Below are 24,979 nucleotides of genomic sequence, written 5' to 3'. Positions count from 1 at the left end.
CTCTTATTACAATGTGTTGTGCATAGTGTAGTCTATGGTGTTGCCAGGGAACAGCACCCTCTTCGAAGAAGTAGGAGGTGAAAATCTCCCGCACACGGATTGCCTCTCTTGCTGCGTTGTTGGACCCCATCGTTGAAACATCCTGCAGAGCAGCTGACTTCTCCTCTGGCACACGGCAGTGAGCTGCAGATCCCCTCCTGGTCCTCGTGTGCATTCTCATGAAGTTATGCAGGACACAGGTAGCCTTCACACGCCTGAATTCCTCCAGGAGGCAGTCCCAGATGGCCCTTGTCACCCAACCTTGTAACTATCAGCAATTGTTTTGAAGGAATCTCCAATTGCAAGGTATCTGTAGGTATATGGAAGATAATGTCATTATTAGACTTTTACATCACCAGGTCATTGTGAATGACTAAAGTATAATATTTTTTATTTACTCTTATTTTACCAGATAAGTTGACTGAGAACACATTCTCATTTACAGCAACGACCTGGGGAATAGTTACAGGGGAGAGGAGAGGGATGAATGAGCCAATTGTTAGCTGGGGATGATTAGGTGACAGTGATGGTATGAGGGCCAGATTGGGAATTTAGCCAGGACACTGGGGTAAACACCCCTAAGTGCCATAGGGTCTTTAGTGACCACAGAGAGTCAGGACACCCGTTTAACGTACCATCCAAAATAATATATCTTATAACAAACCATGATAACATTGGATAGATGCATGTGCACACACATGTGCATGTGTAGCATGTGACAATAACATGATCATATCAATGATAGCATCACAAATGAATACATAAATACGACTTGAAGCTTGATGGTGAGTTGATCATTTGAATCAGCTGTGCAGTGCTAAGGCTGGTTTTGTTTTTCAAATCTGTTTTGGAATACGGACTGTCCAAACAGGAAGTTACAAGTGACCAAATCAGATTTTTGTGTGTTCAGACAGCAAATCATTTGCTGACATGGCTACACTAGTTGTCATAGTAACTACAGGTGTGTCCACAGTGGTGTAGGCTGATTGGTGGTGGTGATTGTGCTTACTATCACTCAGAAGTTATGTAACAAGTTAAGGAGACAACAATGCCTGCCAATGTCGTTTCCCAGTTGTTTTGAATGTTCAAAATCATAGTATAAGAACGCTTTTAAATCCTCAAAGGATAAGATGATCCAACTTTCAAAACTAGTCCTTTTTGGCTAGCCACAGCACTGAACTAGCTAGCTAGCTGTTTAGCTTTCTATCACCTTCACTCATTTGTTTATAAACAATTAACAAGCTAGTTAGCTACCACATGTTCTTGGCAAACTGTCAACAGAATAGCTAGCAAGCAACAAGAAATGCCAAATTGCAGTCTAAAAACCACTTGAGTACAAATTCATCAGATTTGCCCATTCAGACACAAGGCGCATGGCCAGGAATTAGATTTGCTTGAAATATTAGATTCCATGTGCATTTTGGCTGTTCAGACTGCAGGAAAAAGAACAGATTTGGATATGCCAGAAAATAGGATTTGAGTCACTTCAAACTGCCAATATGAACAAGGCTTAACTGATATCACCTCTTGCAGAACAATATATATTTTGTTCACTTAGCAAGGGAGCCCCATATCCATCAAGGGAAGGGAGCCCCATATCCTATACAGAGATCAAAATGGAAAGTCTAACAGCATCTTTGCAGCACACTGTGGATATTTCCACTTCGATGAACAGAATACACTGGTGGTGGTGGTGGTGGTGGTGGTGGTGATGACTGACTTTTTCAATTTTCTTATCTTTTCGCCCACCAGGTTCTTTTGTCCACCATCCCCTCTTCATCCACTATCAGCCCTGGTCAAAAGTAGTGCACTATATAGGGAATAGGGTGCCATTTGGGATGCAGAAGCGGTTTATTTCTCACCTCATTTCCCTTTCCCCCAGCCAGACCCAAACCTGGCCCTGCTGAGCTGGTAAATTCTACTGAGGAGAAATGATGACCAATTTGTCGCCATTAAATGTGAGGCTTATTTGATCCACTAAGTGGATTGAAATGTGGAAATTGAATGTATATACTGTATATTTAAACCATGTTTTCCTCAGCAAACCCAATTTGAAAAGATGATGACAATGCAAATATGCAAATCTTAAACTAGAGACATATAAACCCCGGTATCGATGTTTGTGCAAAGTAAAGTATTGTGTCTGTGTATGTTTCTCTTTGATGTTATGACTTGCACCAGACATATCAAAACATGTACATTTACTTTTATATTGATTACTTCATGACAGTATACATTTTTCATATAATGAAAAGTTAGTCCAATGTTTTCCTGGAAATCTTTTTGGAAAAGATCAGTGGATTTTTTCTGGTCAGCCAGTCAACTCAAACAATGCATTTAGCCAAGAGGTGGAGTGTCCACTATGGGATAAAAATGAGTTATTTGCTCAACCTCTTAAAAAGAGGTCCAGGAGGTATCCTTATCTCCCTAGCAGAACTGGCAATCAGGGTCTAGCAGAGATTAGTCAACTGAGCCACAAAATGTTTGCGTCCCAAATGGCACCCTATTCCCATTTTAGTATACTGCTTTTGACCAGAACCCATAAAGTAGTGCACTAAATACGGAATAGTGTGCCATTTAGGATGTAACCATGGCCTTTCTACTCTCTATGTGCCTGAACTGAATGAGAATGGCTTCCAATGTATTTAGATGTCTACAGGTTCAACAAAAACTAACTTGAAGAGGTGACTCTGGGATGCTGGCCTTCTAGGCAGAGTTGCAAAGAAAAAGCCATATCTCAGACTGGCAATAAAAAGAAAAGATTAAGATGGGCAAAATAACACAGACACTGGACAGAGGAACTCTGCCTAGAAGGCCAGCATCCCGGAGTCGCCTCTTCACTGTTGACAATGAGACTGGTGTTTTGCGGGTACTATTTAATAAAGCTGCTATTTGAGGACTTGTGAGGTGTCTGTTTCTCAAACTAGACACCGTAATGTACTTATTCTATTGCTCAGTTGTGCACCGGGGCCTCCCACTCCTCTTTCTATTCTGGTTATAGCCAGTTTGCGCTGTTCTGTGAAGGGAGTAGTACACAGGAGCACAGGAGTGATGGTTGCTGATAATGGGCCTCTGTACGCCTATGTAGATATTCCAGCAATTTAGTCATTTAAAACATGAACTATGTCTACACTGTATTTCTGATCAATTTTATGTTATTTTAATGGACAAAACATTTGCTTTTCTTTCAAAAACAAGGACATTTCTAAGTGACCCCAAACTTTTGAACAGTAGTGTATTTTTTTAAATAAAATACCTTCTTCATGGACTACAGTATTCTCCATTATTCAACCAGGGTCCTATCCTTTAGGACCATTCCCCTGTAGTCCCACAGTGACGTTTAACACATTACTGGTGCAGCAGTGCTATGGGATGGTCTGGGTTGTTATATTACTGGTGCAGCAGTGCTATGGGATGGTCTGGGTTGTTATATTACTGGTGCAGCAGTGCTATGGGATGGTCTGGGTTGTTATATTACTGGTGCAGCAGTGCTATGGGATGGTCTGGGTTGTTATATTACTGGTGCAGCAGTGCTATGGAATGGTCTGGGTTGTTATATTACTGGTGCAGCAGTGCTATGGAATGGTCTGGGTTGTTATATTACTGGTGCAGCAGTGCTGTGGGATGGTCTGGGTTGTTATATTACTGGTGCAGCAGTGCTATGGGATGGTCTGGGTTGTTATATTACTGGTGCAGCAGTGCTATGGGATGGTCTGGGTTGTTATATTACTGGTGCAGCAGTGCTATGGAATGGTCTGGGTTGTTATATTACTGGTGCAGCAGTGCTATGGGATGGTCTGGGTTGTTATATTACTGGTGCAGCAGTGCTGTGGGATGTTCTGGGTTGTTATATTACTGGTGCAGCAGTGCTGTGGGATGGTCTGGGTTGTTATATTACTGGTGCAGCAGTGCTATGGGATGGTCTGGGTTGTTATATTACTGGTGCAGCAGTGCTATGGAATGGTCTGGGTTGTTATATTACTGGTGCAGCAGTGCTGTGGGATGGTCTGGGTTGTTATATTACTGGTGCAGCAGTGCTATGGGATGGTCTGGGTTGTTATATTACTGGTGCAGCAGTGCTATGGGATGGTCTGGGTTGTTATTTTACTGGTGCAGCAGTGCTATGGGATGGTCTGGGTTGTTATATTACTGGTGCAGCAGTGCTATGGGATGGTCTGGGTTGTTATATTACTGGTGCAGCAGTGCTATGGGATGGTCTGGGTTGTTATATTACTGGTGCAGCAGTGCTATGGGATGGTCTGGGTTGTTATATTACTGGTGCAGCAGTGCTATGGGATGGTCTGGGTTGTTATATTACTGGTGCAGCAGTGCTATGGGATGTTCTGGGTTGTTATATTACTGGTGCAGCAGTGCTGTGGGATGGTCTGGGTTGTTATTTTACTGGTGCAGCAGTGCTATGGGATGTTCTGGGTTGTTATATTGCTGGTGCAGCAGTGCTATGGAATGGTCTGGGTTGTTATATTACTGGTGCAGCAGTGCTATGGGATGGTCTGGGTTGTTATATTACTGGTGCAGCAGTGCTATGGGATGGTCTGGGTTGTTAGATTACTGGTGCAGCAGTGCTATGGGATGGTCTGGGTTGTTATTTTACTGGTGCAGCAGTGCTATGGGATGGTCTGGGTTGTTATTTTACTGGTGCAGCAGTGCTATGGGATGGTCTGGGTTGTTATATTACTGGTGCAGCAGTGCTATGGGATGGTCTGGGTTGTTATTTTACTGGTGCAGCAGTGCTATGGGATGGCCTGGGTTGTTATATTACTGGTGCAGCAGTGCTATGGGATGGTCTGGGTTGTTATTTTACTGGTGCAGCAGTGCTGTGGAATGGTCTGGGTTGTTATTTTACTGGTGCAGCAGTGCTATGGAATGGTCTGGGTTGTTATATTACTGGTGCAGCAGTGCTATGGGATGGTCTGGGTTGTTATATTACTGGTGCAGCAGTGCTATGGGATGGTCTGGGTTGTTATATTACTGGTGCAGCAGTGCTATGGGATGGTCTGGGTTGTTATTTTACTGGTGCAGCAGTGCTATGGGATGGTCTGGGTTGTTATATTACTGGTGCAGCAGTGCTATGGGATGGCCTGGGTTGTTATATTACTGGTGCAGCAGTGCTATGGGATGGTCTGGGTTGTTATTTTATTGGTGCAGCAGTGCTATGGGATGGTCTGGGTTGTTCTATTACTGGTGCAGCAGTGCTATGGGATGGTCTGGGTTGTTATATTACTGGTGCAACAGTGCTATGGGATGGTCTGGGTTGTTATATTACTGGTGCAGCGGTGCTATGGGATGGTCTGGGTTGTTATTTTACTGGTGCAGCAGTGCTATGGGATGGTCTGGGTTGTTCTATTACTGGTGCAGCAGTGCTATGGGATGGTCTGGGTTGTTACATTACTGGTGCAGCGGTGCTATGGGATGGTCTGGGTTGTTATATTACTGGTGCAGCAGTGCTATGGGATGGTCTGGGTTGTTCTATTACTGGTGCAGCAGTGCTATGGGATGGTCTGGGTTGTTACGTTACTGGTGCAGCAGTGCTATGGGATGGTCTGGGTTGTTACATTACTGGTGCAGCGGTGCTATGGGATGGTCTGGGTTGTGGCCCCTGAACCCAGAGACACAAATTTCACTGGGATTTACCTGCTGTCGCACCACCAATTAGCAGCACTGGGAGTCTGCATCCCAAATGGCACCCTGTTCCCTGTATGGTGCACCACTTCTGACCATGGCCCAATATCGGAAATAGGGTGACATTTGGCCCAATATAGGGAATAGGGTACCATTTGGCATGCACATAGAGTCTGAGAAAGGAAGTAGATCAAGGGAAGTAGGAAAAAGAGGTGGCTGGATAGTAGGTCATATCCAACGTTTGCACCAGTTAAACTTAAGCTTAGACCCAGAAAAACCCACCTCACCAACAACAGCATGTTTATATTACTGTCACTTTCACAAATGAAAATTCAGATTTTTGCATGTCAGCAGACCTGATAAGCTAATAAGTGTATTATAGAAAAGTAATTGGATAAATAATGCACATACTTCACTGTGACACCTTGCAGTTCCTGTGAAATTTGAGTAAATTAAATGCAGAAAAATGAGATGGGAACCAAAAACACAGAGAAAATTTGATGTAAATGCAATGATGTAATTCTAAGGCTTTTCAACTGGTGCGGCAGGGGAAGGTTGTACTTTGCTCTTTCCTGACCCTCATTCTTGTAGCCTATGGGGTCATTTACTCTGAAATCAAAAACATACAACTGTATTTTGTCACGAGCTGCTTAGCTAGTGTCTCTCTCTGAACTCCATCATTATTAACTGACTTGATAGAAGAGAATGCTTATTCAAAACAAGCACCAAATTGTCAGTTTGAAAGCAAAAGACGCTAGATAGAACTCTAGTCTCAATTATAAAGAATGTGAGGGTTAACATGTGGACTAGATACAACCAGTAATACTATAAGCCGACAGTAGCCTAGACATTTAGCTCATCCCCATTCTGGGTGGATTACACGTGCGTTAGCAAGATGTGTATTAGACTGTGCCTTTAGATTTAATTCAGGTTAATCTGACTATACCCTCACAGGAAACAAAGATTTAGCTATATACACTACCTGTAAGAGTTTAAGCTTAATGCTGTTAAATACAGTATACAATATTGAATACACTAAATACAGTACAGTGAATTCAAGGCAAACAGACATATTTCTAATGAAACATTTCCCTGCTGCGTAATACAATAGCTAAAAGACACTGCACTCTGGAAGGTATGTAAGGTTCCTCACCATCTTGAAGTAGAGACATGTCAGTCGTTCTTCACCAGAACTCATTTGTGGAAGTAAGTTGGATTTGATTTAATTTGAAGTTGCAGCTTTCCTCCACCTGTCAAACATCTCGACCTAGCCCTATCTCAGATATTTCTGGAGACAGGATCCCCTATTATTCTCATCTTGTGACAGTCCCCTAGTTGTTATATTTAGTTATAGCTATGAGGCTGAATTGACATATTTCTCTCTCCCATACATTGCCTTCTCAACCTAATGAAATGGCACCATTTGTTCCTACTGTAGGGCACTGTTTACACTTTTCATAATTTATCATCACACGATCACAGCTCCACAAACCCGAGGCTTCATTGGAGAATCACATTATGTACATTACATGTTAAGGGTAAAATCTGATATCACAGCATCATATTCCAGTTTGATTATTTTAAAACTCCTGAGGCAAACTTGGTTAATCCCGTCATTGTTAATGAAGCATGTTTAATATAATAATGAAATTAGGCATGGCAAGGAAAGTGAAAAGCGCCCGCTTCCCATCCAATGTGTGAGGCCTGACAGCTTTGGATAATCTCATTTGCTAAGCATAATTTAAAATGTTTTGTGTGATTTTCTCTAATGCGTACTGTCTTTCCTCAAGGGCAAGAACACGCTGAACTTCTTGGACAGTTTATAGCTGATGGTAGCTACAACAGTCACCAATGCTATCCATCTACAGAAGTTAAAAGAATTTGAGAACATTCCAGATGCAATATTAAAATACATATCAACATAATACATCTATGTAATACATACATACAGTGTACATACATACTGTACGTACAATATAAGTATTGTGGACCATGGACCCCTTTTTTTTACCACCCTGTGCTTTTAACTTGAAAATTCATTGCTTTGAACTATTGGTCACTAAGGTGACCCACAATTGTCATCAGCATGCGATTCTTCCTTCTATCTGGTAAAATAACACATCTGCTCAAAAAAAGTGTGAATAGATTAACAGTTCTTTGTCTATTAACAAAACATCATTGATAAAACAAACAAATAAACTGCTTGGCTGTCTATACAATCTGCAAACAGTTAGGAGACAACTAGGCTACATAAAACTAGTTTGATTGGCTGATTTGTCGTAAGGGATTCCATTAATGGGACACTGTGTGAAATCCTCTGGTCTTATCAGCTACACCTTTCAATTACTCCAGTTGGCTATAAACCTGTGTTTTGTTTTCTCTCTATCCCTTCAGCCAGCATAATTCTAACGGACATTCAGATTTACACATTAAGTTTGCATTATTACCATAAAAGTGTTTACTTCAGTCCATTTCATAACTTTTTTTTTTTTTTTCTGGAAATAATATTTGGGCTCTGAATATATGGAGCTCAATATAGATCATACAGTAGAGGTATTTCATATGTACATTATATGAATCTATATCTAACCCTCTTCCATCATGACAGAAACTATTTTGGAGATGACATAATGGTGCTGAAAATACTCTCTTATGTGGGTTAACATATCTGGGGTTTGTCATGTTTTGTGTGGATTCCCCAGTAACTGCCTGTCTCTGTTGTGTTTCAGAGAGAACAAGTATGTTGTCATCTTTCATCGGCCCCATGAAGTTTAGAGATATTGGGACAACAACATCAAGAGACCATGGAGACACTTCAAGTAATTTATTTATATATTTCCCTTTCCATGCTATTCACTCACACCACATTTCAATCAGAGTAGCACACCAGCAATGTATCAGTTTATCAATTCTAAAAACTTTAACAAGAGCAAGGTATTGTGATTCATTTGAAAACAGCATCACATTTTGTAAAAGCAGTATATTTCAGGTCATCCCACCCCCGTAACCTTTTGCTAAGCTCTCCCATGTCCAGTAGTTTCCTTTTTTTGAAAATCTCATCAACCAAATGTGACAAATCATAAAGGTTTCCTCAACTATGTTTGTTCTGGACTTGATTCGGGAACAGGTACCAGCAGCGTTGAGGTGAAGGAGAACCGCGACAGCAGAAACCAAGTGGACTATTCCACCATACTACAACCTGGACATCATCCATCATCAGCTCTTTGCACTGACATCTCCAAAAGAAAGACGACAGTGGACTGTACCATGGTACCTGCACATCATCCATCAGCTCTTTACACTGACATCTCCAGAGGGCTCTCCAGGACTACTGCTCTACAGAGGAAGCAGCCATTGGTGGAAGGAAAAGACAGGCTTCTCTACGAACTCCAGTTGATCTGTAAGAGGACGGCCCATTGTCTCACGTCAGATAGCGCCACGACTCCGTCTGCGCGGTGGGTTGGGGGACGAGCGTCGCGTGGGAGTGATGCCACCTGTCAGAAGACAATGATGACTTCCTGGTCTGTCACAAAGAAGAATGCCCTGGTGCATTTGAATGAGCTGAGACCAGGTCTACAGTATGAGATAGTGTCTCAGACAGGGCCAGTTCACGCCCCTGTGTTCGCTGTAGGAGTAGAGGTCAACGGTCTCAGGTTCGAGGGCCGAGGCCCCACCAAGAAGAAGGCTAAGATGAGGGCAGCAGAGCTTGCTCTTAGGTCCTTCATCCAGTTCCCCAACGCCCATCAGGCTCACATCACCATGGGAAACCTCAACTTCATCAACACCACAGCACCAACAGACTTCACCTCAGATCAGGCCGATCTCGTCCCCGACACGCTCTTCAAGGAGTTTCAGCCAGAAGCACAGGAAGACCAAATCTTTAATCACAGAACAGGGGGAAAGGAGTTGCAGTTCGAGGAACCACCAGCACAAGGACAACTCTACAGAACAGTGAAAAAGGGACAGGAGTTGCTCTCCAGTATCTGTAACCATGGGAGACTAGTGCGCCTGACCCTTGACCTGATGTCCTCAGACAATCAGAAGAGGCAGAGGATCGGTTCCGCTATCGTCGGGGAACTGAGGCCCGTGGCTCTGCTCAATGAGTTAATGCCAGGCTTGAGGTACGTCTGCCTGACAGAGAGAAAGAAAGGCAGGCCGATCAGGAGCTTTGTGATGGCAGTACGGGTGGATGGAAGGGTATTTGAGGGCTGTGGGCGCAGTAAGAGGCTGGCTAAAGCCGAGGCAGCAGCCTCAGCCCTACAGGACCTGTTTAACATCAGTCTGGGTCCTGAGAGGAGCATCAGCAATACTGCCAGCTGGGCCAAGAGCGCACAGCTATCTCAGGTGAGTACCATTACTAACTTAAAGGGATACTTCGGGAGGCCCTTTATCTACTTCCCCAGAGTCAGATTAACTAGTAGATACCCATAGACTTCCTGTCATTGCGCTAACGCTAGTTAACATTGGCTCGCAAAACTACCTCTAACTTCCTTCATACTGGATGCAGAGACATAAAAATGATATCCACAAGTTCATCTGACTCTGGGGAAGTAGATAAAGGGCCAATTGAACCACTTTAAGGGTTCTGAGTTGGAAGGGAAATTCTACTATTTTATATTGCTATGGGAAGATAGAATTGTTAATCTTAAGTCATTTTGCAATCGTGGTCAAGCCTGTATATTCAATTTTGACTGATATTCAGTATTTTCTAAAATAAATATAATGTTGAGATACAGTGTTTACATTTGCTGTAAGTTGGATATAACAATCACAGTGCATTACATTGTTTATGCCTCGATTTCATTCACATCCTCTTTGAAGTGCCCAGGTTGAACAGGATTATTGGACATATCTTGTCCTTTGACTATATAGCTGCAGTATGAGCATCCATCCCATCTTTTAAATGGTCCTACTGAATTTGTCTGAGGTGCTCTGACTGCCACCAAATGAAGTGTATCGTATCAATATGCCTTCCATGTCCAGGAGCCTAAGGACTAACGATGTCCTGTCCTGCATGCCCAACCACAGCAGCTAAACAACCCTGTTATGTCTGTCTGGCCTCAGAAAAGCTGCACCTCTTGTCATCTTTTTCTGCTATGCACACATACAAAAATACAATAGTACACTATGGTATAAATACTATGGTATTCACCATAGTGTTTTTGCAGACTTTACTGTAGTATTCACTGTAGTGTTTTTGCGGCCTAAAATCTGCAGAAACACTACAGTGAATACTATAGTATTTACTGTAGTATACTGTAGTATTTACAGTTAACTATAGTATAAATACTATAGTAAAAGAACTGTAGTATATACTAAAGTAATTAATGTAGTGCTTTTGCGGATTGCAGTGTACTGTAGTATTTACTGTAGTGTTTTTGCTGAATGTAATCTAGTGTAGTATTTAATGTGGTGTTTTTACAGACATTACTGTAGTATTTACTACAGTGTTTTTGTTTTATTATCTTTGACATAGAAGTGGAGGCTTTCTCCTTGAGGATACTCAAAAAGCTAATTTTCCTAAACCTGTGTTTTTGCAGACATTACTGTAGTATTTACTACAGTGTTTTTTTGCGGATAATACTGTAGTATTCTACTACTACAACATTCTGTAGTAAGTACTATACATGATCGAGCGATACTTCAGTATGTACTACAGAATTCTATACTAAACTGTAGTATTTTTTCATCTGGGTGCTTTCAGAATGTAAGTCGATTTGTCCCAGAAGTTTAGTTCCATGAGTGTGACATGTCAATGGAAAGGAAGGCAAGCTTTACCATGGCTGATGGAGAGTTTGTCCACAAGACATAGGCTCTTGTTTGGCTACTAGCAGACAAACTGTCTCTATCTCAAATAGTCTTTCCTTGATTCCTTGCATCCTATCTCCTCATCTCCTTCTCAAACGTATTGGAGGAGAAGATCTAAAATCCCTCCCTTCTGAACTTCTTCTCCAATTTGAGAAGGACGTGAGGAGAGAGGATGCAAGGAATTGAGGAAAAATTACTTAAGAAATCAAATCAGACTTTATTTGTCACATGCGCCGAATACAAGTGTAGACTTTACCGTGAAATGCTTGCAAGCCCTTAACCAACAGTGCAGTTCAAGAGGAAGAAAATATTTACCAAGTAGACTAAAATAAAAAGTAAGTATAAAAAGTAACACAATAAGAATAACGAGGCTATGTACAGGGGGCACCGGTACTGAGTCAGTGTGCAGGGGTTCAGGCTAGTTGATGTAATCTGTACATGTAGGTGGGGGCGAAGTGACTATGCATAGGTAACAAACAAACAGCGAGTAGCAGCAGTGTACAAAAAGGGGGGGGGGGGGGGGGGGGTCGATGTAAATTGTCCAGTGGCGATTTTATGAATTGTTCAGCAGTCTAATGGCTTGGGAGTAGAAGCTGTTGAGGAGCCTTTTGGTCCTAGACTTGGCGCTCCGGTACCGCTTGCCGTGCGGTAGCAGAGAAAACAGTCTATGACTTGGGTGACTGGAGTCTCTGACAATTTTATGGGATTTCCTCTGACACCACTGACATTATATAGGTCCTGGATGGCAGGGAGCTTGGCCCCAGTGAAGTACTGGGCCGTTGGCACTACCCTCTGTAGCGCCTTACAGTCAGATGCCGAGCAGTTGCCATACCAGGCAGTGATGTAACCGTTCAGGATGGCATCACCTGGGTTTTTGGACACATCCTGGGTTTTTCATCAGACTGATCCCTAGCCCTCCAAAAAGTGCCTCAAAGTCAGGCATCTAGCTAGACACCTTAATGAACATTATCATCACAGCCTATTAGTGATCAAGGAGGAGCCCCAGACTGAAGGAGATTGAAATTAAGAGCGGGAGGTGTGAAGAGCATATTAATCTGACAGATAATTATTTAACACGCTCATTATGCATCATTACACATGACCTTGTGCATCCCCATTTAGACAACATATTTCCTTTCCATTCATCTCTCCAAGCTTGATATCAGGGGATGGGTGGGACGATAACTTGAATTATTATGTATTGTATGAATTATGTAAATTATGTGGATGAGTTAGCCTCTTAATTATTATTGGTAATCAACTAGCTACTAAATATTGTCAATATCTCATTATTCTGAGATATACTTAGCATATAATGCTCATGTAATAATGTATGTCCAGTATGTCTCCCGAGTGGCACAGCGGTCTAAGGCACTGCATCTCAGTCACCACAGTCCCTGGTTTGAATCCAGGCTGCATCACATCTGGCTGTGATTGAGAGTCCCATAGGGTGGCGCACTATTGGCCCAGCGTTGTCCGGGGTAGGCCATCATTGTAAGTAAGAATTTGTTCTTAACTGACTTGCCTAGTTAAATAAAGGTAAAAATATATATATAGGGAATAGGGTACCATTTAGGATGAACCCTGTGACAGTGCTTTCAATAAATCTGACAGAGGTTTCTTCTTTGTCAACTCTCCCTGAGACATCTTTTTTTATTTAACATTTAGTTAACTAGGTAAGTCAGTTAATTAAGGATCCACCCCTTCTTTTCAATTTTTGCCTAAAATGACATACCCAAATGTAACTGCCTGTAGCTCAAGCCCTGAAGCAAGGATATACATATTCTTGATACCATTTGAAAGGAAACACATTGAAGTTTGTGGAAATGTGAAAGGAATGTAGGATAATATAACACATTAGATCTGGTAAAAGATAATACAAAGAAAAAACAAACCGTTGTTTTGTATTTTTTTGTACCATCATCTTTGAAATGCAAGAGAAAGGCCATAATGTATTATTCCAGCCCAGGTGCAATTTCGACTTTGGACAATAGATTGCAGCAGTGTACGTGCAACGTTTTGGACTGATCCAATGAACCATTGTATTTCTGTTCAAAATTGTGTATCAAGACTGCCCAAATGTGCCTAATTTGTTTATTAATAACTTTTCAAGTTCAAAACTGTGCACTCTCCTCAAACAATAGCATAGTATTATTTCACTGTAATTGCTACTGTAAATTGGACAGTGCAGTTAGATTAACAAGAATTTAAGCTTTCTGCCAATATCAGATTAGTCTATGTCCTGGGAAATGTTCTTGTTACTTACAACCTCATGCTAATTGCATTAGCCTACGTTAGCTCAACCGTCCCGTGGAGGACCCACCAATCCTGAAGAAGATTTATTAAGAACAACTTCTTATTTACAATGACGGCCTACCCCAGACAATGCTGGGCCAATTGTGCGCCGCCCTATGGGACTCCCAATCACAGTCGGATGTGATTCAGCCTAGATTCGAACCAGGGACTGTAGTGTCGCCTCTTGCACTGAGATGCAGTGCCTTAGACCGCTGCACCACTTAGGAGCCCCTATATAATGCACTACTTTTGACCAGAGCCCATATGGGATAATGTCAACTATTATCTGGTTGTTTTGGTAGGTAAACGTTTGTTTGCTCCACTATGTGGGTGTTTATGTGGATGTGAACATAAATGTTATCTTGGCCGCTGTCTGTTTGATTTGTCAGTGATCCATCCACTTGTGTGATAACAGTGCTTTGCAGAGTATATCTTCCACTTGGTGAGAGAGAAACACAGTGAGCTGGCTGACTGTTGCTGCACTACCTCCCAGTCGCACAGACGTCACAAAGTACTGGCAGGCATCGTAATGACCAGAGGTAGGCTATGGACTGTGTCCAAATGGCACCCTATTCCCTATATATACAGTTCCAGTCAAAAGTTTGGACACACCTATTCAGTCAAGGGTTTTTCATCATTTTTACTATTTTATACATTGTAGAATAATAGTGAAAACATCATAACTTTGAAATAACACATATGAAAACACGTAGTAACCACAAAAGTGTTAAATAAATCAAAATATATTTTATATTTGAGATTCTTCAAAGTAGCCACTCTTTGCCTTGATGACAGCTTTGCACACTCTTGCGTTCTCTCAACCAGCTTCATGAGGTTGTCACCTGGAATGCATTTCTATTAACAGGTGTGCCTTGTTAAAATTTAATTTGTGGATTTTCTTTCCTTCTTAATGCGTTTGAGCCAATCAGTTGTGTTGTGACAAGGTATGGGTGATATACAGAAGATAGCCCTATTTGGTAAAAGACCAAGCCCATATAATGGCAAGAACAGCTCAAATAAGCAAAGGAAAATGACTGTCCATCATTACTTTAAGTCAGTCAATGCAGAAAATGTAAAGAACTTTGAAAGTTTCTTCAAGTGCAGTCGCAAAAACTATCAAGCTCTATGATGAAACTGGCTCTCATGAGGACTGCCACAGGAAAGGAAGACCCAGAGTTACTTCTGCTGCAGAGAATAAGTTCATTAGAGTTAATTGCACCTCAGATTGCAGCCCAAATAAATGCTTCACAGAGTTCAAGTAACAGACACATCAACTGTTTAGAGGAGACTGCGTGAATCAGGCCTTCATGGTCGATTTGCTGCAAAGAAACCACTACTAAAGGACACCAATAAGAAGAAGAGACTTGCTTGGGCCAAGAAACACGAGCAATGGACATTAGACCGGTGAAAATCTGTCCTTTAGTCTGATGCGTCCATATTTGAGATTTTTGGTTCCAACCGCCGTGTCTTTGTGAGACGCAGAGTAGGTGAACGGATGATCTCTGCATGTGTGGTTTCCACAGGGAAGCATGGAGGAGGAGGTGTGATGGTGTTTGCTGGTGACACTGTCAGTGATTTATTTAGAATTCTAGCATGGCTAACACAGCATTCTGCAGCGATATGCCATCCCATCTGGTTTGCGCATAGTGGGACTATCATTCGTTTTTCAACAGGACAATGACCCAACACACCTCCAAGCTGTGTAAGGGCTATTTGACCAAAAAGGAGAGTGATGGAGTGCTGCATCAGATGACCTGGCCCCCACAGTCACCCAACCTCAACCCAATTGAGTGCTCAGCATATGTGCCAACAAGTGCTCAGCATATGTGGGAACCCCTTCAAGACTACTGGAAAAGCATTCCAGATTAAGCTGGTTAAGAGAATTTCAAGAGTGTGCAAAGATGTTGTCAAGGCAAAGGGTGGCTACTTTGAAGAATCTCAAATATAAAATACATTTTGATTTGTTTAAAACTTTTTTAGTTACTACATGATTCCATATGTGTTATTTCATAGTTTTGATGTCTTCACTATTATTCCACAATGTAGAAAATAGTAAAAAATAAGGAAAAACCCTTGAATGAGTACTGACTGGTACTGTATAATGCACTACTTTTAACCAGAGCCAATTTGGGATGCAACCATGATGACACATTTCATTGACTTTTAATATGGTAGTAAAATATTCAACAAGTCCAATTTAAAAATAAAATCTCTACCTATACAACTGTAGATACCAGCAGAAGTCGTAAATTAATCAAATGCCTTTGAATATAGGTCTGTATAGAGCACAGTAAGCCAGTCGACTGGGAGTGCACATAAGCGACTTCAGTTGAAGCCAGCATGGGAAACTCTCCTTCAAAAACAGTAGAGCTCCCCGGATCTAATAGAATACCTAAGATGAGAGCGTGGGCACAACCATAGAATTAGAATGAATTACTTTCTATTCATTCTAATTCTATGGGCACAGTGCTTCCCAGGTAATGCTGCCCCAAAGGGCAGTGAATCCAAAAGGAATCCCTGCCAGCTCATTCATATAGAATTCCTCACAGTAAAATAAGCAGTTGCTCAGCTTGCTCTGCAACACAAGATGCAGCTTTATACCACTACCATTGATGAGATAAGACTGTCATTACGTCTTTGTAAATATTTCATGAGGTGCTGTAACAAGACAACAATATAGTAGGAGACTGGTGCATTATATTCTGTCCTGTTAGAGTCATTTCTTATTCAGAAGCCATTTATTTTGCCATCTTTACAGTAATATTTTAATTAGATGAAGTTCTTTGTAGAGAGTGTTCCTGTGTCTGAGGCCAAATTACTGTAACTGATATCCAAAAAGACAAGAGTTGGGTTGTATCCCAAATGTCACCCTATTCGATTCCCTATGTAGTGCACTACTTTTGGCCAGGCCCCATAGGGTCCAAATAAGTAAAACAAAAAAACAGTGCACTATATAGGGAATTGGGTATCATTTAGATACTCACAAATCTATTGTATAGGTGTACTGTGCTGATTTTTGTTTGTTGTTGGTTAGTAAGAGGACCTTTTGTCTCCTATTGTGGTCAGGTTTTGATCTGAGGCGAGCCCAGGTGGTGTCTTTGGGGACAGGGACCAAGTGTATCAGTGGAGAGTGTGTCAGTGACCAGGGATGGGCGGTTAATGACTGCCATGCTGAGGTCACCACCAGGAGGGCTTTCCTCCGCTTCCTCTATGCCCAACTGGAGCTTTTCCTCTGGTAATATACTGTATACATACGGTCATACACTGTATCTGTACACAAGGGGTTGCATTCCAACTGGCACCCTATTACCTATGTTGTGCACTACTTTTGATTAGGGCCCTGGGCTCTGGTTAAAAGTAGTGCCCTATAAAGGGAATAGGGTGTAATTTGGGATGCAATCAAGGCCTTAGCCCTGAGGATGAAGTTGAAGAATCTTTGCTTTTGTATCTTTGAATTTAAGTTACAAGTGAACAATGTAATATCAGCTATTACCTATCTGCGCTGATGTTTTGGTGCCATTTTAAAAAGAGCCACTTCATGTAACTGTTCTGTTATGCCCCTGAACCATCACTTCAAAATCACCTCTAGTATCATTTTGTACTAGAGGTTCTTTTTAAATACCTTAATAATTAAATGTGTATTCCCACCAACATCAAGTGCACAAGGATGATTGAAGTAGAGAAATGTTGAACATAAAAATCCCATTTCATCTCAAAATATCTATCTGGGTGATTAGGCTACACACAGGTGCGTCATTTCAGCTAAACCTAGGGTACGACAAAGTAACAAGGGCGCTGAGGGTGGGTGAGCCAAAGCCATTTACTACAGTGTGAACTGTTTTGAGAAAAAGTTGCGCTGTTCCCTGCGAGATTCCCTCAAAATACCCCACTTCAATCCAGCTACGGCGAAGTTGCGAGTCCCGTTCTCTGCAGCACTGTCGATGCGCATTTTCTAAATCACTAACAGCCTCTCCTCCCGCATGGTCCTAAAATCAGCCTCTAATTCCTATAAATTGCATTTGCCTTTCAATCAAGATTGGAATGATTTTAGTAGCCTATTTTATATTGTTGGTGTTGAGCTAGGCTTTTATACCCAATTAAGGCCCCTGGCTACAAGTTACCACTTCTTAAAAAGTTCATACTCAAAATGATCATAACACAATTTCCTTGTTTAGCAACCGGCCAGGCAGTTTGGAGCAGTCGATTTTTGTGCGAGACAAAGAGTCAGTATACAGACTGAGAGACGGTATTCTGTTCCATATGTATGTGAGTTCATCGCCCTGCGGGGACGCACGCCTCAACTGTCCCTACGAGATCACAGCTACACGTAAGAAATATTGACATTTGTTAGTTGATTTTAATTTCATTCATACTCACAGTCAACAAGACTGAATTATGCGGAATGCACAGTTACATTAAGGCCATACTTTAAATGCTCCACCTGTCTGTACTGTGCTCTGTAGAGAAACTTAGCATTATATCAATTGTCTCCTCTCCCAGACCAGAGCGGGTATAGATTTGTGAGGAAGTTGCGCTGCCATCTGAGGATGAAGATGGAAGGCGGTGAGGGTACACTTCCTGTCAGCGTACTGAGAGCCAATCAGAAATGGGACAGGGGGTTGCCGAGGGAACCTCCCGTAACCATGTCCTGCACAGATAAAATTGCCAGGTGAGCTCCAGATAGACAGTGAGAACTTTCCCACTGAGTCACAAAAGTATAACATACTGTGTAAAAGGGGGCTTGTCTGCTTGGTCTCTAGCCTCATTGTTTGTGTCTCCAGGTGGAATATTCTAGGTCTCCAGGGCTCTCTCCTGTCTCACCTGGTGGAGCCGGTGTACCTCCACAGCCTCACAGTGGGCAGCCTGTGCCACACGGGTCACCTGGGAAGGACCATGGCACGACGCATGGGGCACATCGCCCCTCTGCCCTCGTCCTATAGACGCAACAAGCTACTGCTCGGCTGTAAGTCACGCCCCCTGCCCTCCTCCTATAGACACAATAGACTGCTCCTCGGCTGTAAGTCACGCCCCCTGCCCTCGTCCTATAGACACAATAGACTACTCCCCGGCTGTAAGTCACACCCCCTGCCCTCGTCCTATAGACACAATAGACTACTCCCCGGCTGTAAGTCACACCCCCTGCCCTCCTCCTATAGACACAATAGACTGCTCCTCGGCTGTAAGTCACGCCCCCTGCCCTCGTCCTATAGACACAATAGGCTGCTCCTCGGCTGTAAGATACGCCCCCTGCCCTCGTCATATAGACACAATAGACTGCTCCTCAGCTGTAAGATACACCCCCCTGCCCTCATCCTATAGACACAATAGACTGCTCCTCGGCTGTAAGATACGCCCCCCTGCCCTCATCCTATAGACACAATAGACTGCTCCTCGGCTGTAAGTCACGCCCCCTGCCCTCGTCCTATAGACACAATAGACTGCTCCTCGGCTGTAAGTCACGCCCCCTGCCCTCGTCCTATAGACACAATAGGCTGCAAGATACGCCCCCCTGCCCTCGTCATATAGACACAATAGACTGCTCCTCAGCTGTAAGATACGCCCCCTGCCCTCATCCTATAGACACAATAGGCTGCGCCTCGGCTGTAAGATACGCCCCCCTGCCCTCATCCTATAGACACAATAGACTGCTCCTCGGCTGTAAGATACGCCCCCTGCCCTCATCCTATAGACACAATAGACTGCTCCTCGGCTGTGAGATACGTCCCCCTGCCCTCGTCATATAGACACAATAGGCTGCAAGATACGCCCCCCTGCCCTCGTCATATAGACACAATAGACTGCTCCTCGGCTGTAAGATACGCCCCCCTGCCCTCATCCTATAGACACAATAGGCTGCGCCTCGGCTGTAAGTCACTCCCCCTGTCCTCGTCCTATAGACACAATAGACTGCTCCTCGGCTGTAAGTCACGCCCCCTGCCCTCGTCCTATAGACACAATAGACTGCTCCTCGGCTGTAAGTCACGCCCCCTGCCCTCGTCCTATAGACACAATAGACTGCTCCTCGGCTGTAAGTCACGCCCCTTGTCCAATCGGCTGTAAGTCACCCAGATATAAGAGATGTGGTTACTTCAGATATTTAGGTTCACATTACATGTCCATGAGTCAGTTCATTTGGCAGTAGACTACTTAGTGTTAGAGACTTGACAAAGATAAATGTTAGGAGGAGGCCTGGTGGAGATGTTCCCTCCCAGGACAAACAGCTTGTTCTTCCAGACACTTTTCATGGCCCTGTCTCTTCCTCTAAGGTTATGCCTCTATTCTGGCATCTGAATAGTGCATGTTATGTATGTACCTGCCCATCCTCTCGGCTCTCACTGAGTCCTGACCCCAGTCTGGTCTCTGTGTGGTCTCCAGGCCTCAGCAGCAGTGAGGGTCGGCAGCCAGGGAAGTCCCCCAGCTTCAGTGTGAACTGGAGTGCTGGAGACGGAGAGCTGGAGGTGGTGGATGTCTCCACTGGCAGGAAAGACTCAGGGACACCATCCAGACTCTGCAAGAGATCCTTCTTCACTCGCTGGGAGAGACTACACCACCAGGTTAGTTACGCATAGGGAAGCTGTAGATTGCATCCCAATTGGCACCCTATTCCCTGCATAGTAGACTACTAGGGTAGTTTGACACATCCATTTTGCTGCAAGCAGAAGCTCTATTGTACAGTATGTATTGGATAAAGGTATTAACAAATTATTTGCTTACTGCAGATAGTAGAAAAGACCAATCTTCATTAAAATGCAGATGTGATCCATCTTTCTGTGTCCATCTAATGCTAATTATTATGACAATGTTTTTAAAGTACAGTTTCATTTCCATCGTGAAATTAAATATGTATGTGGCAGCGCGTTCCACTGTTCCAAATGGCAGCGGTTAAATTTTGATGACATTACAGAGTCATAATTATTTAGAAAAGCATTTGAGTAGCTTCCCACAGAAAAGGCTTCCTGCACTCAGTATCACATGCAAGAATAAACACAGTCATCTAAAAATCCATCCTGGCTGTAGTCCATTAAATATGTTTTTGTAGAGAGGGAGAGAGACAGAGCAATAGGGAATATAAAGCAAAGTCCACAGAATGTTAATTTGTTTGGTGAAATTTAAATGGAAGAGATAGCCCAGCTGTTGAAGTTTGCAGTTTATGTTGGCTCATTAGGTTTTATTCTGTCTGGGTGGTGTATTTTATTAACCCTTTCTTACTGTCTCCATCTACTCAGCTTAGCAGTCCAGGAGGAGTATTGGATGTAGAGGAGTCCCTATTTCTTATGTCAGATAGCACAACGACTCTGTCTGCACGGTCGGTTGAGGGACGAGTGTCGCCTAGGAGTGACGACACCTGTCGGAAGACAATGGAGGAGGCCATGAAGACGTACTGTGGAGCTAAGATGGCAGCAGGGGCCTACCAGAGAGCCAGGCAGAAGTTTGTCGTCTCGCTGCAGGAGGCAGGTCTGGGCATCTGGAACAGGAAACCACCAGAACAGGAGCATTTCCAGAGCAGGGTGTGAGGGGTTCTTCTAGAAGAAGCAGTCCAGGGAATTTTCTTTAGCCAAATTCCCTCACACGCAGACACACACACCGCAGACTCAGACACACACACACAAGCTGTTCCAATCATGGTAACTAAGAGGTTGTAAAATAGAATGTCACCACGATAGGAACAGCACATAGTGCTTTCGGGAAAGTATTCAGACCCTTTGACTTTTTCCACATTTTATTACGTTACAGCCTTATTCTAAAATGATTTAAATAAATAAAAATCCTCAGCAATCTACACACAATAACCCATAATGACAAGGCAAAAACAGGTTTTAGAAATTGTTGCAAATTTATGAAAAATAGAAACAGAAATACCTTATTTACATAAGTATTCAGACCCTTTGCTATGAGATTCGAAATTGAGCTCAGGTGCATCCTGTTTCCATTGATCATCCTTGAGATGTTTCTACAACTTGATTGGAGTCCACCTGTGGTAAATTCAATTGATTGAACATGATTTGGAAAGGCACACACACATGTCTATATAAGGTCCCACAGTTGACAGTGCATGTCAGAGCAAAAACCAAGTCATGAGGTCGAAGGAGTTGTCCGTAGACCCCCGAGACAGGATTGTGTCGAGGTACAGATCTGGGAAAGGGCACCAAAACATTTCTGCAGCATTGAAGGTCCCCAAGAACACAGTGGCCTCCATCATTCTTAAATGAAAGAAGTTTGGAACCACCAAGACTCTTCCTGGAGCTGGCCACCCGGCCAAACTGAGCAATTGGGGGAGAAGGGCCTTGGTCAGGGAGGTAACCAAGAACCCAATGGTCAACCTGACAGAGCTCTAGAGTTCCTCTGTGGAGATGGGAGAACCTTCCAGAAGGACAACCATCTCTGCAGCACTCCACCAATCAAGCCTTTATGGTAGAGTGGCTTGACGGAAGCCAACCCTCAGTAAAAGGCACATGAAAGCCCGCTTGGAGTTTGCCAAAAGGCACCTAAAGACTCAAAAACAAGATTCTCTGGTCTGATGAAACCAAGATTGAACTCTTTGGCCTGAATACCAAGCGTCATGTCTGGAGGAAACCTGGCACCATCCCTATGGTGAAGATTGGTGGTGGCAGCATCATGCTGTGGGGGTGTTTTTCAGTGGCAGGGACATGGAGACTAGTCAGGATCGAGGCAAAGATGAATGGAGCAAAGTACAGAGAGATCCTTGATGAAAACCTGCTCCAGAGCCCTCAGGTCCTCAGACTGGGGCGAAGGTTCACCTTCCAACAGGACAACGACCCTAAGCACACAGCCAAGACAACGCAGGAGTGGTTTCGGGACAAGTCTCTGAATTGAGTGGCCCAGCCAGAGCCCGGACTTGAACCCCATCGAACATCTCTGGAGAGACCTGAAAATAGCTGTGCAGCGACGCTCCCCATCCAACCTGACAGAGCTTGAGAGGATCTGCAGAGAAGAATGGGGGAAACTCCCCCAATACAGGTGTGCCAAGTGTCATGACTGTCCTGTGAGGATCACAATGGATCAGATCAGATTGGCAATGGCTGACAATAACCAGACCTTCTCTCACCCGCAAAGGGGAGGAAGGCACTGGTGTGGGGGTTTTGACACCTCCACGACATGGAGAGGGAGATAGAGACAAAAATACACACTCACATTAATCATATAGTTTGCATACGAACCGCCGCTCGTTTGGAATAAGAAATCATGAATGTATTTACGTATGGGTGTCTTTGTCTGTCATGTAGTCCTGAACAGAACTACAGAGTTCACTCTTCCATTCACTTCTGAAGCTGCTTATTTGAAGATAAGCCAGCCGTGCCGATGGTTCCAGTGGGGGTATGAGAGTAGCGTACGGTGATTTGAGACTCATAGTAGGATGGGATGGTTTGAAGAGTTCAGCTAATCAGCTGTACCAATGATTGTCTGAGAGGGGTGTTTGTCGCTTCTTCCTCCTCGTGTTGATTATTCAGGATTCAGACCAATTTGAGCTGCAGCTCTTCGTCTCTCTGGTCTAAAGGAAGGTGAGTTTATTTTTTCACCTCGTGTTGAGGTTCAAAGTTCCAACCATTTCAAACATGTAGCTACCGCTCCACACTTTTGTGGTCTAATGTTAATTTCGTTACCAAGGCTTTTTGGGCACTCTGGCCAAATGGGATGTCTCCATCAGTCTGACATGCTCTCTGACCTCACTTGGGGCGTGGCTACTTACTTATGCACAGTTTATAGGAGAAAGATTATCTTAGACCTCCTAAAATCACATGTATATCTTAACAAAAATACTTTCATAATTTGTCATATTATATGCACAACGTATTGGATGGAAACTTGATAGGTAAAGGGGATATACTTTCCAAGTTACAGTATTTCATCCATACAGTTTTTAATGACATCACAAAATGAAAACCAATATTACCCCACGCCATCACACCTCCTCCTCCATGCTTCACTGTGGGAACCACACATGCAGAGATCATCCGTTCACCTACTCTGCGTCTCACAAAGACACGGCTGTTGGAACAAAAAATCTAAAATTTGGACTCATCAGACCAAAATGACAGATTTCCACCGGTCTAATGTCCATTGCTCGTGTTTCTTGGCCCAAGCAAGTCTCTTCTTATTATTGGTGTCCTTTAGTAGTGGTTTCTTTGTAGCAATTTGACTATGAAGGCCTGATTCACGCAGTCTCCTCTGAACAGTTGTTGTTGAGATGTGTCTGTTATTTGAACTCTGTGAAGCAATTTCTGAGGCTGGTAACTCTAATGAACTTATCCTCTGCAGCAGAGGTAACTCTGGGTCTTCCTTTCCTGTGGCGGTCCTCATGACGGCCAGTTTCATCACAGCGCTTGAAGAAACTTTCAAAGTTCTTAAAATGTTCCGCATTGACTGACCTTCATGTCTTTAAGTAATGATGGACTGTTGTTTCTCTTTGTTTATTTGAGCTGTTCTTGCCATAATATGGACTTCGTCTTTTACCAAATAGGGCTATCTTCTGTATACCAACCCTACCTTGTCACAACACAACTGATTGGCTCAAACGCATTAAGGAAAGAAATTCCACAAATTAACTTAACAAAACACACCTGTTAATTGAAATGCATTCCAGGTGACTACCTCGTGAAGCTGGTTGCAAAGCTGTCATCAAGGCAAATGTGGCTACTTTGAAGAATCTCAAATATAAAATATATTTGGATTTGTTTATTTTTATTTAACTAGGCAAGTCAGTTAAGAACAAATTCTTATTTACACTGACGGCCTACCCCAGCCAAACCCGGACGATGCAGGGCCAATTGCGTGCCGCCCTATGGGACTCCCAATCAAGGACGGATGTGAAATGCAGCCAGGATTAACACTTTTTCAGTTACTACATGATTCTATATGTGTTATTTCATAGTTTTGATGTCTTCACTATTATTTTACAATGTAGCAAATAGAAAAAAAAATAAGAAAAACTGTGGAATGAGTAGGTGTCCAAACTTTTAACTGGTACTGTATGTAAATGTAATCCGTTTTTATATATATATACACACATTTGAAAACATTTCTAAAAACCTGTTTTTGCTTTGTCATTATGGGGTATTGTGTGTAGATTGATGAGAAAAAAAAGTCTGTAACATAACAAAACGTGGAAAAAATCAAGGAGTCTGAATACTTTCCGAAGGCACTGTAAGTGCACATACAGACACTTTATATTATTTAT

At 42.9% G+C, this 24,979-nt stretch overlaps 1 protein-coding gene across 1 annotated transcript; it reads left to right on the top strand.

Moving 5' to 3' along the window:
* Positions 1–8,946: 8,946 nt before the first annotated feature.
* Positions 8,947–21,296, top strand: LOC120019852 (double-stranded RNA-specific editase B2-like). The gene is made up of 10 exons (XM_038963266.1): positions 8,947–9,080; positions 9,180–9,562; positions 9,620–10,023; positions 14,198–14,321; positions 16,849–17,017; positions 17,958–18,109; positions 18,283–18,451; positions 18,564–18,745; positions 20,158–20,336; positions 21,009–21,296. Exons 1-10 carry the CDS (start codon positions 8,947–8,949, stop codon positions 21,294–21,296), a joined length of 2,184 nt encoding a protein of 727 aa, XP_038819194.1.
* Positions 21,297–24,979: the final 3,683 nt, after the last annotated feature.

The sequence above is a fragment of the Salvelinus namaycush genome, chromosome 25 (assembly GCF_016432855.1).
Source record: "Salvelinus namaycush isolate Seneca chromosome 25, SaNama_1.0, whole genome shotgun sequence".
Taxonomy (NCBI): Eukaryota; Metazoa; Chordata; class Actinopteri; order Salmoniformes; family Salmonidae; genus Salvelinus; species Salvelinus namaycush.
The sequence above is the reverse complement of the archived record's forward strand: the minus strand, read 5'-3'. Positions and strand labels throughout refer to the sequence as shown.

Coding starts and splice junctions, on each gene's coding strand:
- LOC120019852 (XM_038963266.1), top strand. CDS start 8,947: ATGGTACCTGCACATCATCCATCAGCTCTTTACACTGACATCTCCAGA. Junction 10,024..14,197: donor AGAGCGCACAGCTATCTCAG/GTGAGTACCATT, acceptor GTGTGATAACAG/TGCTTTGCAGAGTATATCTT. Junction 17,018..17,957: donor CAACTGGAGCTTTTCCTCTG/GTAATATACTGT, acceptor TTCCTTGTTTAG/CAACCGGCCAGGCAGTTTGG.